Source organism: Notolabrus celidotus, chromosome 11, assembly GCF_009762535.1.
Source record: "Notolabrus celidotus isolate fNotCel1 chromosome 11, fNotCel1.pri, whole genome shotgun sequence".
Classification (NCBI taxonomy): domain Eukaryota; kingdom Metazoa; phylum Chordata; class Actinopteri; order Labriformes; family Labridae; genus Notolabrus; species Notolabrus celidotus.
Window position 1 is genome coordinate 1,825,933 of NC_048282.1, and position 16,645 is coordinate 1,842,577.

General features: G+C 43.5%; 1 protein-coding gene across 3 annotated transcripts in view; it reads left to right on the forward strand.

Moving 5' to 3' along the window:
* Positions 1-15,117: 15,117 nt before the first annotated feature.
* The window catches only part of soga1 (suppressor of glucose, autophagy associated 1), a 187,879-nt gene continuing 186,351 nt past the window's right edge, over positions 15,118-16,645 (forward strand). The window contains exon 1 of one of the 3 annotated variants that reach the window (XM_034696867.1): positions 15,118-16,551. In XM_034696867.1, the coding sequence (XP_034552758.1) occupies positions 15,595-16,551 (957 nt within the window). In that variant the 5' untranslated portion in view covers positions 15,118-15,594. The remainder of the gene's footprint in view (positions 16,552-16,645) is intronic. The other 2 variants (XM_034696865.1, XM_034696866.1) reach the window with 2 other exon arrangements.

A 16,645-nucleotide genomic window follows, 5' to 3' on the forward strand; every position in this document is an offset into this window, starting at 1 on the left:
CCCAAACTTTGACACGCCCACAACTTTCGTCTGAACAGAATAACTGTGTATTAATCGTCAATGGGTTTCCTATAGAATGTGCCTAGTTTGGACTGAATCGGAGAAAAGCTCTAGGAGAAATTAGCAAAAGTATGCACCCTTGCACGGACCCATTTTGGCCCATTTTTTCATGTTCAAAGCTAGGTGGCGCTCTTCCTGTTGAGTTTTGAATATGGGTGCCACTGACTTTTTTGTGCGTCCTGATTCCATAAATATGTGTACGATTTTTCATGCATGTAGCTCAAAAAACTTGATGCGTAGGGTGTTATTTTTACCTCTAGGGGGCGCTACAGATTTTTTTTTGCGAGACCTATAATAACTTGCAATTTTCACCAGACCCGATGAGTGTGCAAAAATATCTGCACTTTCATTAACGTTCAGGGGTCCAAAACTGCAATTTCCTATAATAATAACCCTTAGGGTTACAATAGGGCCTTCGCCACCAGCGGTGCTCGGGCCCTAATAATAATAATAACAATAATAATAACTGGGATTTATAAAGCGTCTTTCAAGAAACCCAAGGTTGCTTCACAGGGTCAGGTAGGGGGTCTGGGGGGTAGGTGGGGACAGCACTAGCTAACGGGGAAAGGCCTTGAGGAAAAGGTGCGTTTTGACTGCTTTCTTAAAAGTGTCCAGGGTTGGGGCGCTGGGGTTGTTGGGAGGGAGAGAGTTCCACAGAGTGAGGGCTGCCACACTGAAGGCTCTGTCTCCAAAGGTCTGCAGCTTAGTCCGGGGGATGGAGAGGAGACCCATGTCCAAAGACTGTAGGTTCCGGGATGGAATGTGTTGGTGGAGGAGGTCAGCCAGGTATTGGGGGGCGAGGGCATGCAGGGATTTGTAAGTGAGGAGTAGGAGTTTATAGGAGATGCAGTGTTTAACAGGGAGCCAGTGGAAGTACAGGAGAGTGGGGGTGATGTGCTGCCAGGGCTTAGTGTGTGTGAGAACCCTGGCAACTGAGTTCTGCACATATTGGAGCCTGTCCAGGGCATTGCTGGGTACCCCGAACAAGACTCCATTGCAGTAATCCAGTCGGGAGGTAATGAAAGCATGGAATCTGAAAGAGATGGACGCAGACGGGAGATGTTCTTCAGGTGGTAGAAGGCAGACTTGGTGACTGATTTGATGTGTGACTGGAAGGAGAGGGAGAGTCAAGAATGACACCCAGGTTGCGGACTTCAGGAAATGGGGAGATGGAACAGCCATCCATGTGGAGGAGGAGAATTCCAACCTTCCTGAGCAGTGGCTTGGGGGCCACAACCATGAGCTCCGTCTTTTTACTGTTGAGTTTGAGTAGTTTAGGCGCGGGCCCCATGTACGGAGGCTGCAGTCCTTGCCGCAGTGGTTGCAGGTTCGACTGAAGGCCCCTACAATTTGCTGCATGTCTTCCCCCGCTCTCTGCTCCCCACATGTCCTGTCTCTCTTCAGCTTTCCTATCCAGTAAAGACAAAAATGCACAAAAACACAACTTAAAAAAAACACATTCAGTGTTCCCAGAGGATGAATCCTGAATATAATGAACTGCTTACTCTCCATTTAGCTTTGATGTGAGGTTAACAATTAAGATGTCTAGCAACATGTCTTTTCTCTGACATGTTATCATGTTCTCAAAATATAAACTTTGATTTATGTAGTTTTTACCAGCATAGCTTTCATCAGCACCTCTCCTCATCATCAGATCTAATTCTTAAATTGTCAAATAATGAGAATAATCCTGCAACATTAGCATCCCATCACTTTATGTTGCAATGGACTTTTATAGCTAATCAAATAAAGCTCCAATGTAAGGTCAGTCAGGATAGCTTCACCCTGCATGCAGTGCGCACTCACATGTTCTCATCACCTGGAAATACCTGTCCAACAGCACTGCAATGCACCCTCATTGTTAACCTATCATTGTGCTGCTGCCCATTTCAAATATGCTTCTCTCTTCCTTCAGTTCACTCATTCATTTGATGCGTGCAACCGTCAACCTCCACATCACTGCCCAGGTTTTGCAGCTTCATCAATCATAGACGACACCGACCGCAATCTTGCCATCTCTGCCCAGTCCCTGCAGTCCTTCAGCATCATCAACCATAGAAGACACTGACCGCAATCTTGCCATCTCTGCCCAGTCCTTCAGCATCATCAGCCTTAGACGACTTAAACCTTCACATCATCATCTCCAAGTCTTCACAGTTTGGATCAGCTCCTTCATGTCATCAACAGCAGACATCTTCATCGGCATCACCTCCACCACCAGAGTCTGAACTCCATGGGGGGACAGGTTTTGCTGCCGCTCAGTGCAGACACCCTTTTGATCATCTCTTTGTACAGTTCAAGCGCCAAAGAAACTCTGACAATAAATCATTCACAAATTTTGGCATCTTTTGAAACCTCATAAATTCAATACCACTGAAGTTTTGTAAAATAGATCTTATGTTTACTTCACTAACTTGTCTCTGCTGATTGAACTACAATTCACATGCTTACAGTAAGATAATATAAATAGAAATGACCTGACCTGCTAAAGTTATCATTGGAGTGTTTTCATTGGGAGCATGTTGGCGTGCTGAACAAGCTTTTAGGTCAAAGCACAGCATGTGCAGCCTCACAGAGCTGCTAGCATGACTGTCGACTGTGAGTCATGTTATCGAACAAACATGATCCATATGAGGCTGTGGTCCTGTATTCCACAGCTGTGCTTTAAGATAATCATTAAATTACAGCTGAATGGATGAAACAGGAGGACAGGGTTATGGTTGGGATTGGAAATTAGGAAAAAATAAGTTAAAGCTAGGGTTGGTAGTCACAGAATACTAGCATGAATTTGAATACCCCTCTAGAACTCTACGCTCCCAACATGCAGGCTTGCTAGTTGTACCTAAAATTTCTAAAAGTAGTATGGGAGGTAGAACCTTCAGTTATCAGACCCCTCTCCTTTAGAATCATCTACCAGTCAGGGTCCAGGAGGCAGACACCCTCTCTACTTTTAAGAGTAGGCTTAAAACTTTCCTTTTTGATAAAGCTTATAGTTAGAGCTGGATCAGGCTTGGACCAGCTTTTGTCATGCTGCTATAGGCCTAGACTGCCGGGGGAACTGGCACACTGACACACTGGGATCCTAGCTCACCCCCTTCCCCCCAACCCCCTCATCACTTACTTTAACTCTGCCTGTCCCATTAAAGTTACTAACCATAGACCTTTCTGGAGTCCCTGAGCTCCCTTGTCTCGTAGATTCCTCTGAGCTGCCGTAGACGTCCTCCTGCTGTGGACGATCTGGACTCCAGCTGATACGGACGTGCTGGACTCCAGCGGCAACAGCTTGTACGACTCGTCTCATCACTATCACCTCTCTCTCTTACTCCCCTCTATCTGTCTTTCCAGACCCAACTCAGTCGAGGCATGATGGCTGTCTAACATGAGTCTGGTTCTGCTCGAGGTTTCTGCCTGTTAAAGGAAGTTTTTCCTCACCGCTGTAACTAGCTAAATACTGCGAGGTGCAATGCTCATGGTGGATTAAGGTGGGGTCAGACTGAGTCTTATCCTGTCTTGGTGTTGGGTCTCTGTTCATAATTTGACATAGAGTGGTCTAGACCTGCTCTGTTTGTAAAAGCGTCTTGAGATAACGTTTGTTGTGATTTGGCGCTATACAAATAAAGATTGATTGATTGATTGAATGTAGCATTTCCTCAAGACTCCGTCTAACCCCTCCCCCCCTCTCCATTAGATCTCCTCCAAAACGACCCCCGCTCACATGCATGAGCGCCGCTGATTCACGACCATATGATGGTGACTGATTCAAAACCGGTCCTCAGCACATGGTTTGTGTTTTGCACTACATCAAATCATGTCTCACTCAGCGGTAAGAAAACACCAAAACATTCTCATAGTGAAAGTTAAAAACACAAACAAACATGAAATGTACGCTCTGCAGGAGGCGGGCAGAACGGCAGGACAGGATTTGATTGGTTTCATCATTTGGCTCCTGATGGCAGGGATTGGTTGGTGTTTTCCCAGGTTTACTCCGGCTGTAGATAGCAGCTTTTTTTTACCTCTTTTTTAAGAACACATTATGTATTGATTACCATCAGGACATAGAGATCATTTTAACTAGTATAACAAAAAGTGGATCTAAATCTGACTACCAACCCCTTTAAGCCAGTCAAATAACAAACAAGTGAACAAATGTGGGACATTTACAGATTTTTGAAAGTCATGTGATTAAAATTCATCAAGACAAACATCTACATTTTCTCCTTCATACAACATGCAGGCTCTGTGGAGAGGCGTGGATGGATGGAGTGGTGTATGGATGGAGCGGTGTATGGATGGAGCGGTGTCTCTCAAACTGAGTTCAGTATTAAACACAGAGCTCTGCTGTTGTTGAATTACTGATTGATGATAAATTCCACTATAGTCTTTTATCACTGTTTACGTCACTGTTGTTTGGGAAAACTATACATATGACACAGTCAGCAATAAAGTTACCTTGTATTCAAATAGTTTCACATTTTTGCACATTATAATCCTTCCTTAAAGAGTTGGGTTTTTTTTTTTTTTTTTTTTTTTTTTCCTCTTGTCTGCATACATATTTCTGGTTTGTGTCATGTTTGTCACAAACTGTCAAATATTAATGCAATTTATTCTTGCAGCAAAAGAAAAGAAAGAAAACCTTTTTCTTCTGTGCTTGTGACTGTGTGCATGCGACCATCACCATCCCTCTTAGAACTCTGGCCTATCTTTTATTGACAGCTAATATCATGTTCTGTAAAAGAGGGCGTGCACACCTAGGTGGGCCAAAAAAATAAATAAATAAAAGAAAGTAAAAGAAAGATTACACAAAGATATATAAAGGGACAGGGAAAGAGAAGGAGAGAGAGACCTAACACACTTAGATGGAGAGGGACCATCTCACCATGACGCCAAAAACACTGTGTGGTGATACTAATGATTAAGCAACCCTTAGTGTCCACAATCTTAAAGAGTTGCTTTAATATCCGCCAAGTGATGAGGTGGTAAGTGACTGATATCACTTACATGTTTATGACACATGAGCCTGTATGTGTGTGTGTGCGTGTGTGAGAGAGAAAGAGAGAGAGAGGGGGGGGGAGTAACCTGAGACTCTCTCTGTTCAGTGTTATCATGTGAGCAGGGAGTCCCATATGGAGATGGAGTCAGCTGAAGCTCTGGTCTCCCACATCAGACAGAGGTGAATTAATCATGATGTGAATAGCTGTGTTCATGTCTGTGTACAGATATACTACATACAGTTCAGTAAGATTTTCGATGACCTCACCATACTTAGTACTCTGTATCATGTGCTAAGAGAATTAAGTGATCATTTTGACTAAATAAGTGTGTAGTTGTGTTGTTCATATTTTTAGGAATACACTCTAACCCTTCAACCGTAAGCTAGCAGTCAATCAATAAACCGATCAGTCCCTCCAGGATTTCACGTTTTATGTGTGATTGCTGCAGCCCAAAAAACAGATGCTATGTTTGTAGAAAAGACCCCAAAGTTATGTTAAATCCTGTTTGGTTTCAGTTCTGTTTAAGTTATGCTTTCACTTTCAATGTGGGAGGGGCTTCCCCAGCTAGTGTTTGACTGTGAGTGAGTGAGGCCATGCGGTGATGAGAGCTGGTGCATAGTGATGGGAATTCCGGCTCTTTTTAGAGAGCCGGTTCTTTTGGCTCGGCTCACTACAAAGAGCCGGCTCTTTCGGCTCCCAAGTGGCTCCTCAGATTTTTTCTTGTTTGAATGACTGTATTACCTAAAATAATGTTAAATTATATGTAAAATGAATTACTAATGTAAAAAACATACATTATATGAAATGTGCATCATTTAAAAGGCTTTATTTATATTCTCAACGTGGAGCAGAGTTCTACAGAAATTAAATTATAAAGTACAAAAACAAGACTCATCTCAATTAGACAAAAAGGTCCAATCTCTGATTGTATGTATATTATTTCTAAACTTTTAAACACCTTCATTATCAGCAGGTTACCTTGACTGTCTTTATTCTTCACTTATTGCACTGATGGATAAACAGTTTTAATGTCCATGACCTGGATGACTGGGAACCTTCACAGACACTTCTAATGTGCCTTTGCAGGTTTTTTGTGGACCCTGATTGATGACACTTTCACCTTGCAGTCTTCCCTCTGCCGTTGAACAGTCTATGCCTTTTAAATGTGTCTAAAGTTTTCTGTGTTTTCTGCAGTCACTCGTTTTCTCACCTTTCCAGCGCGTTCTCTCTCTGTCGCGCACGTTCTCCCTCTCGTCTCCCTCCTGTTGCTGCTCACTGTGCTGTCTGTGTCTCTGACCCCTTCCCTCCCATAGACTGTCCCCTCCCTGTTCTGCTCAACGTAGACACGTGATTGGTCAAGACGCCACCATGTCTTGACCAATCACGTGAGGCTTAACAGAAAAAGACGAGAAAAAAAACCAAAAACGGCTCCCAGTCAGGAGCTGGCTCCCGTCGTTCACTTCAAAGAGCCGGCTCTTAGAGCCGGATCGTTCGCGACCGACACATCACTACTGGTGCAGTGACAGACAAGTGACAAGAAGCTGGATGTGCGTGAATGAAAGAGTGATTATTAATCTAAAGGATCATTGTAATAAGAGAGTTGATTTAATTTGATGTTGCACTGTAAACTGTTATTGAGTCCCCTTTTAGAGTGTAGATGTTCTCCATGTGTTCATTTCGTAGATTTGCAGACTCTCTTGCTAAGCTAAGCTATAGTATAAAGAAGTGTGCCATATTGCTTTACCTATTTAAGACATATTTGTTGTCCCTTTCTCTTTGTAGAAAACCACACACCCACACAGTCACACGAAGTAAAACCCAAATCAACCAACTTCCAACTCTCTGTGTTTTTCGTGCTCTCGAGCATTTGGCCTTAAGTGGTGTTCCGGCGGACACCCCTGTGTGAACCTGGTAATACTACATGAACTAGTGTCCAGACGGAGTTATCAACATTATCTCCACTACGATGTTGTATATGTGCTATTTTCAAATGAAATGTTTGTTCAGTGTTTGTATTTATATTCCCCCCTACTTTGTAAACACTGTTGTACTAAGAAAAAAATACATTGTAAATAAATACAACTATAGCTTATTAATACTTAAAGGGTAATTGAGTATCTATAAATAGCAACGTTGTCATCGTCACTTGTCCTGCCTGCTGTCTTTTCACCCGTTCTCTGTGCGTGTTTTGCTGTTGAGAAGTGCCGATCAAGTGATGACTTTCTTTTATGTTCCACCACGATATTGCACGCCTTGCAAAACAGTTTACCCCTGCTTTCATGTAAAACATCTGGAAACTGACTTGCACGAACTTCGGCGGAAATATTAATTGGTAAATGTGCTTTTTTCAAGTCTGCCATGTCTTCATCTTGTCAACAGCTAACAAGGAAGTGAAATTGATGAAGAAATCAATGACATACAGGGGCTGAGGTTAAGGTGATTGATCAAATTTGCGGGAAAGTTGCGGTGATTGGTTGAAATTGCAAGGCCGCACAGAAATTGCTCTGATTGGTTGATTTTGCGTTGATAGTTGCGATCGCGATAAATCACAACTTCCTAGAGGGACTGACCAATCTTTATTTATATAGTGCCAAATCACAACAAATGTTCTCCTCAGACTCTTTCCAAACAGAGCAGGTCTAGACCGTACTCTATGTTCTATTCTTAACAAAGACCCAACATCAAGACAGGATCAGATCCAGTCCCATCTTACAGACAGGACTCTGTGACACTGGTGCTGTGACGGATCGGACACGGATCTGGTGGAATTTGGCCGTGACATTGCCCTGACTTCTCGCTGAAGAGTACGCTTAAAACGACAACTGCAACTACAGCAACTTTACACAGAAAACAGCTTTAACATTTGCAAACAGACACAAAATAAACCCAAAACAATGTCCAGTCAACAGCAGCTCTCTCCATATTTAGAACAAAAGTCTATGATGTAACATTTTGCACAAACTAATTCTTGATTCTTGATTGCAAATACTCATTCCTTGTGTTTAGAGGTGCAGACATGCATATAAAGAACCATGAATTAGCTTCACCGGTTCATATCTTACTTTGCGCTACTCTTTTCAGTCATTGAAACACACTTACTTTGACGTCCTGCTCCAGCGTCCGTATCAGTTCTCCGTCTACCTGTCCGGTTTGAGCCACGCGGAGAGAGCGCCGCTCCGCCTTCCTCAGCCGGTACTGCAGGATGCGGCAGGTCTTATTCGCCTGAAACACAGAGGCAGGGTGAAAACATGATGTCTTACAGCAGCCATCAGTTAAAACATTATGCTCACATGCAGAATGAGCAGTAGGGTGAGGGGTTTTACGTTTTATCCCCAGACTCTTTCCAAACAGAGCAGGTCTAGACCGTACTCTATGTTCGATTCTTAACAAAGACCCAACATCAAGACAGGATCAGATCCAGTCCCATCTTACAGACAGGACTCAGTCTGATCTCATCTTAATCCACCATGAGCAGAGCACTTTGCAGCATTTAGCAAGTTACAGTGGCAAGGACAAACTTCCTTTAACAGGCAGAAACCTCCAGCAGGACCAGACTCGCACATCTGCTGAGACTGAATTATACAGTAGTAACCTGCCAGTGATCTTCCAGGTGCTACAGTGGACAGTAGTGTACTGGTAAACATTGTAAGGTGTGATCTGGATGCTATCCAGAGGACAAAGTGTGATAAAGTACCCTCACAGAGGCCCTTTGTGGATGAAATGTGTGATCAATGGTCCTCTAAGATGCCCCTCCAATGCATAAAACATAATGAAGTGCCCTTTGTTAATTTAATCTTATTATGTATGCACCACAGGGGACAGTGCTCTCCCCTTTCCTCTTCACTCTGTACACCTCGGACTTCAGCTACAACTCTGGGAGCTGTCACCTCCAGAAGTTCTCTGATGACACAGCCATCGTCGGGTGTGTGTCTGAGGGGGACGAGCTGGAGTACAGGGAGGTCATCGTGGACTTTGTCGACTGGTGTGAGCTAAACCACCTTCAGCTCAACACCAGCAAGACCAAGGAGATGGTGATCGACTTCTGCAGGAAAACACCCCAGACTGCACCGGTGAACATCCAGGGATTGGACATCGAGAGGGTGGAGACCTACAAATACCTGGGTGTTCACCTCAACAACAAACTGGACTGGTCACACAACACCAACGTCCTGTGGACCAAAGTGGTCTGCACCTGCTGAGAAGACTGAGGTCCTTTGGAGTGTGCAGGACTCTGTTACGGACATTTGATGACACTGTGGTAGCGTCTGCATTCTTCTATGCAGTGGTCTGCTGGGGAGCAGGGAGCACAGACAGGGACAGGAAAAGACTTAACAGACTGGTCAGGAGGGCCAGTTCTGGACTCCATAGAGGAGGTGGGTGAGAGGAGGATGTTAGCCAAGCTGACATCCATCATGGACAATCCCTCTCACCCCCTGCATGAGACTGTGGGGTCCCTGAGCAGCTCCTTCAGCAGCAGACTGAGACTCCCACCCTGCAGGACGGAGCGCTACCGCAGGTCCTTCATCCCATCTGCAATCAGACTGTTTAACACCAGCACTGCTGTGTCCCGTTAATCAGCTGTTCTCATCTTTCATTGCACTACATGGAAGTTACTATGTGACTTGGCACATTCACAAATAACTACTGTATCCATCTGAATCACACTGTTCTTCATACTGTGTATGTTTGTTTTTAAATAACCTGGTGTAATTTTTATCATGCAATAACTTACCTTATCTATTTATCAGATAGAAGTGTACATAGTGTGTATATATCTGGAATAGTTGCCATATTTTATTTTATTTTTACTTTATTTTATTCTATTTTATTCTATTTTATTCTATTTTATTTTATTTTATTTTATTTTATTTTATTTTATTTTACCCTTGTCATTGCTATTATTACTGTTATTATATTTTTTAACTATGTTAGTACATTGTTGTATTCCCCTGTCCCATGTTGTAAGCTGCTGTAACAAAAGAAATTTCCCCCAATGGGGGACAAATAAAGTATATCTTATCTTATCTTATCTTATCTTATCTTATCTTATCTTATCTTATCTTATCTTATGTCTAATAATAATAACAATTATACTTTATTTATAAAGCACTTTTCAGTACAGGCAACACATTTCTTCATAATGTGCAATAAAAGCAAGTAGAAATGTAAATTAAAATGAGGCAATAATACAATTTAAAGCATATAAACTTATAAAACAGAAAAATAAAATCAATGTTAAAATTAAATAAAATCACAGACTAAAAGCTTTCCTTTCAAAATGTATCTTGAGTAATGACATAAAACACAGGACTGACTCTGCAGGTCTGATCTCCTCTGGCAGGCTGATCCAGAGTGAAGGAGCTCTGACTGAAAAAGACCTGTCCCCTTTGGTCTTATACATACATGGATGTTATAGGGGTATGGATATTGCACAGTGTATTGCACGGTTATTGCACAGAGTGCAGGTTATTGTTCAGTGATCAGAGGGAAGAGTTGTAGAGTCTGATGGCCAAAGGCAGGAATGACTTCCTGTGGGATTCTGTGGTGCATTAATGCAGAATGAGTCTTACAGTCTTTCTTCTATGTTATTACATTTCTATCACAAACTGTTGCATAAATATTCACCAGATTACAGGGAATGAAGTGTTAGATGCACAAAAAGTTCCCTGTACTGGATGTACGGGAAGTGTGGTAGAAACGGTCGGACTGACTGTGAGGTGAAGTCTGACGTCACTTTTCTGTGCCGTGCACATTGTGATTTCATTTTAGAGTTGGTTTGAATTTTGTGACAGATTTAGCAGGGCAGAATTGAAAATGAAAAAGCAATGTCCTTTCTGTTTTCATTTCAGTTGTGTTACAAAATGTGCAAGCCTGAACATGAAAGTTAAACTGAAAAGGAAAGGATTGCTTTTTCGTTTTTATCATTTATTATTTTTGAGTTAAAAAAATGCGCAATCATTCTAAACATTAAAAAGCATTTCTGTGAATGCATTTTAATTTTCAAATTTTCTTTTTAATTTGAATGATGATAATAATTTAGTGAGGCATTTTTTGAAAATTAAAAGGCAAATGTCATTTTCTTTTTCATTTTAATTGTGTGACGTAATTAGCATTGTTGAAGACTAAAATTAAAAGGCAAATAGGATTATTGAATATTAATTTTAATCATGATTGACATAATGAGCACATATTTAGAAAATTAATAGGCATTTCTGTTAAAGGTGGAGTAGGACATGTTATTTTGATGCATTTTTCTCAATCACGAGCAAAAAGCGATGTATACATCGATAGGGAGTAATACACAAAGTGATCTAACACTGAGATGAGAAATCTCAGTTGTCTGTGTCAGCAGCTAGACTGCAATAAGTTCGTCCAATCATTCATTCGCCACCGAGCGCAATGATTGGCTGACCGGCCGGATGACCTGTGACCTGCCGAAAGACACACCTCCTGTTTACAGGAGTGCGCGTGACCTGACTGAGATCGTCATCAACAGGCTGTTCACTAACGTAGAACATCTGATAAACATGTCAGAGAGAGAGAAACCAACGATTTAGCTCAACTACTGCCCTCAAGTTCTGCCGCTACACAGAGCAAGAAGAGGAAGACTGTGATGGAAAAGGAGACGACTTAAAAACACTGGATGAAGATACAAACACGAGTCAATATTCGGGATGCATTTCTGCGACGGCTGAAGGATTTGAAGGGTCTCTTAAGCGACGCCATGGTTGCTGATTTTCTACTGGACAGGTAATCATGTCATTTCATTTGTCTTTGTGTTTATGGTATAGTTCATCTATGAGACAGCTAGCGATAACTTCGGCTAATGCTAGCGGCCAGCTAACGGCTTGTAGCTCTGTTTATAGAGACCTGTATACAGTCTGTTAGCTGGTAGCTCTGTTTATAGAGACCAGTATACAGTCTGTTAGCTTGTAGCTCTGTTTATAGAGACCAGTATACAGTCTGTTAGCTTGTAGCTCTGTTTATAGAGACCTGTATACAGTCTGTTAGCTGGTAGCTCTGTTTATAGAGACATGTACTCAGTCTGTTAGCTGCTAGCTCTTTATAGAGACCTGTATACAGTCTGTTAGCTTGTAGCTCTGTTTATAGAGACCTGTACACAGTCTGTTAGCTGCTAGCTCTTATAGAGACCTGTATACAGTCTGTTAGCTGGTAGCTCTTCGGTTGCTCTTTATCAGCATGAATGGGATGTTGTACTAAGTCTAAATGCCGTCTTGTCTGTGTTTTCATAGCTACGAGAAGGAAACATCGACGTCCACACCATTAAAACACGGGACGCAGAGGCCTCCACCCGAGCTGTTTCATGTGTTCGGAGTCCCCCTCTGACCGGTGAGTTTCAGGCCCGATAAGAACTCCATGAACATGAACGTTGCTTTGACCACTGCTTGCGTGGAGGTATAAATACTGCTCTCTTTTTTATTATGAGCTATTTTTGATTTACGTACGCAGAAGGGTTTTTTTTAATGTCCGCACAAAATAAAATCCAAACCATTCTCTTTCACTTCACGTGATCTGCATGCTAAATCGCAATCTGAGACCACAGCAGGACAGACAGACACCATACAGACTAAAGAGATGAGAGACAAAAAGTTTGGCTGATAAAAAATCCTGTGAATGTTAGCTGCTTCTCTAAAAGCTTGGTTTGGTGAAGGAAAGCATGAATAAAAGTGTTCAACGAGGAATCAAATACACAGAATAATTGTATCAATAATCTGTGGGCACAGTCTTCCTCTCCAAAGAGGGAGAGAGCACATTTTGACATCACTTACTCTGAAAATATTAGATAATATTCAAGATATCAATAAGAAATACAGTATATGTACCATATGTGCACAACACACACTGCAGTAGGCACTAAGCACACACTAGTGATAGTGGTGTCAACTCCTTGGATGGCTAGAAGAAATAACTGTTTACATACGGGGCTGAATGAAGGGTTATTATGATGGAAATCAAATGCACAGTGCTGTAAGATAATGAGAACCTTTGACTAAACTTCTGATTCTTTCTTCTATGTCAGGTATTGCACAATATTTAACAAGAAGTCAAAAAAGTGGAGCCTGTACACAATGAAGGTGGGTAAGGACTACATGTACATCACAGACCTCCAGAGCACAATCCTGCACAGAAAGCTGACAGCAACTGGGGGGATGCCAAAGAAGAGAACAAGGAGGCCGGATGATCCACGCCAACATGTTTACCTTCAACAGCCATTATTTTTATTTCTGTAATAAATACATTTTCTAATAAAAGTAAATGTAAAACAACTCTTTGATATTGCAATTATTTGTTTATAATGTTGCATGTTACTTGATATGGATTTAAATTATTTTGTGATTTGAAGAGAGAAGGCCAGTGTACATTTAAAGATTTATTTAACAAATGTATACACAGCACACTCAAGTATTTTTTTACATGAAGATAAAATATATACAAAGGAACTAAAGGGTCACCATACAAGTATTGTATGTAATCATGTCATAATTTCATTCACTCTCCACTGAAACCTTTATACTGTCCATGTGGAAGGGTCACGGATTTTCCAGATACAGCAACAAGGTATTACTCCTCTATGACCTGCAGCATGGCGGAACTTTCTGTTGCTGTCCCCAGGATCTGGAGCTCGTCCCCGGTCGTTGCTCTCCCTCTCGCTCGTATGGCTCTGCCTTGCACTCGACCCCGGTCTCGTCCTCTCCGACCTGAGGTGCTTGGCTCAGGATCGTAATCAGCAGTCCTCATGAGAGCTCTAACAAGCACAAAAAACAGTCAATATGTTGTAGTTCCAACACGAAAATGAAGACTGTCAACAATGGTGAACGCTAATAAATATATAGGCACTGTAGCCATCTAGTAACTAAACATCATGACATGCTAAATCAAAATAAACATGGCTAGCCGGAGTTATTAGCCCGGCAGCAACAACTTGCTCTAGCTGTATTTCAGATGATAAAAAACAAACACACATAAAGCTAACATGCAGGCTATGCTGTGCATTCTAACTAATTACATTATTTTTTAATGTGGTAATATAAGTGGTTTACTTAGATGGGAGATAGACGTGTTTTTCCTCCGATGAAAATAAAGTCAATCGCTCACCGCTCCACAGCTAGCTACCGTGACGTCATCCTCCAGCTGGAGTCTGCCACAGCGCGTTCATGTGTTTGGAGGCGTGTCCCTCCCCTCTCCCTACAGGCTGCTCTGAATGGAGGGGGAGGGCTCTGTTCGGCTGTGTGCTTTCAAAATCAAGCTAACTGCTGCGGCTTTCTCAGGATCTCCTACTCCACCTTTAAAGCAATTTAATTTTCAAATTTGTTCTTTCATTTTAATTTGTCACCATTTGCTTTCATAGGAATACAGCAGGTGCCCTTTTTATTATTATGGCCCTTGACCTCTAAAGAGCCTGAGGACACCACTGGCTACAGACGTTAACTACAATGATATTTGTGTCATGTCATTGTCAGTTTGCACAGCTGAACATGAAGTCATGATGAATCCTTAATTCTTAGAAATGAAATGTTCACATGACAGAATGATGGGTTGATCTATTTATTGGGGCTTGTGTTTTGGTTTCATTTATCATTGTGTTCATTCAAAAACAATGTGCTGATTAGTATTTCACAAACAGATTTGAGTGTGTAGTTGCTGACTGTTCTGCTCAATAATAACTGCTGACAATAGCAGAGGCAGTGTGAGGAGGAATCTAGCACATTCAATAAATGCATGGTGTCATTTCAGGGGACTGGTTTTTGGCGGTCACACACATCATAATTTTTTGCTTCTGCAGCTGCAGTAATGTTCCTGAATAAACAACATCTTTAATATGTATATGTATATACTACTGCTCTCAAGCAATGCACAGTGCGCCCTGATGGATGCAGATCCTCGCATCTCTCAGAGCTCGAACAGGCTTCACTTTGTTTTCCTCTGCACACCCGTCCTTCCAATAATCCGACCATGGGGGCGACAGAGAGCTGCAGACATGAGATCCTCTCTCTCCTCCAGGGCGACATCCCGTTATCTGAGAGGGAGAGAGAGAGAGAGAGAGAGAGAGGGAGAGGGAGGGTAGATCCAGCACACTGCCTCTCTGTTCTCACCCACAACTCCTCTGAACTAGACCCGGTCAGTCCATATCACCGAGACAGAGATCCTGAAAAGAGAGGGGGAGGATCTATCGGAATAAAGGAAGAATCATTTACATATTTCCTCCAAACACAGAGGAACGAGGGATTCTTTTTGTCCTGTGCATGTTTTTGGACGCCGCTTCCTGCTTCTCTGCCTTGTTGCTCTACCCGAGCTCTCATTGTGGACTGAGGAGGATCCTTTTGTTGCTCTGCGGCTGTTTGCGCACACTCCTCCTGTTTCCCTGAGAGCAGGCTTCACTTCTGTTCCTCCTGTTTCCCTGGGAGCAGGCTTCACTTCTGTTCCTCCTGTTTCCCTGGGAGCAGGCTTCACTTCTGTTCCTCCTGTTTCCCTGGGAGCAGGCTTCACTTCTGTTCCTCCTGTTTCTGTCTAAACGGAATGAATGACAAAAACAAAGGAGGTTGATGTCCATAACTCTCCGGCTCACGTCCTCTTCGCCTCGCCCAAGGAACGGAGACTTCATCTCCGGCAGAAGATGGAGAGCGGAGGCGGGACAGAGGGCTCGGACTGCGGGGCCACGCTGCACGCGGTGCCGGGTCCGGATCAGCCTGGACCCGGGGAGCACTCACGGTCCGCTCAGCCTCACGGAGGGAAGAAGAAGACCAACCGGGCCCCGTCCCCGGCCAGACCCAAGGATGTACCAGGGTGGTCGCTCACGAAGATCCGCGGGGGGATAGGGACCCCGACTCTGAGCGTGAAGCCGGGATCCATCCACCTGGGCAGCCGGATCTCCAGGCGCAGCCCCGTGGGGAGCCTTTCAGGGAAGGACGGGAAGGCTGAGAAGAAACCGTCAGGCAAATCCGGGTTCTCTTCGGGGGGTTTGTCCAAGTCCTCAATGGCTAAGGGGGCCAAAAACCCTGGAGTACGGAGGAAGGTGTCAGATGCAAGCATCGGATCCGACGACTTGTCCAAGGACTCCGGCTGCGCGCCCGGGAAGCTGTCCCCCACAGACAGCAGCTCCGAGCTGTCGGACTGCGCCTCTGAGGAAAACAAGCTCTCCACGGACCCTGTGAGCAGCGACACCGAGTCCAGGAGCAGCCGGGGCGGGGGACCGGAGGGGGACAAGCTGCTCAGGGATGGAGTGTTTACGGACAGGGCGAGCCACCAAGCTGCAGCCAAGACCACCAGCTCCTCTAAAGACCGGCTCTCCCTGGGCGTGGAGACCGGGGAGGAGAGCATTTCCCCGGGCGAGGAGCGCTCCGTCACCTCGTTTGACAGCAGGGTTCCTGCCAGCACATCCCTGGCTTTCTCAGACCTCACGGAGGAGTTCATGGACGGCATGCATGAGGAGTTTGTTCGGGAGATAGAGGAGCTGAGATCTGAGAATGATTACCTCAAAGTAAGTCTGACGGGCCTGATGTCTCCTCAAGTATGTGTTTGTTGATTCAGATTTCTTAGAAGCTGCACATCCCCAGGCTTTAAGAGACAGCTCA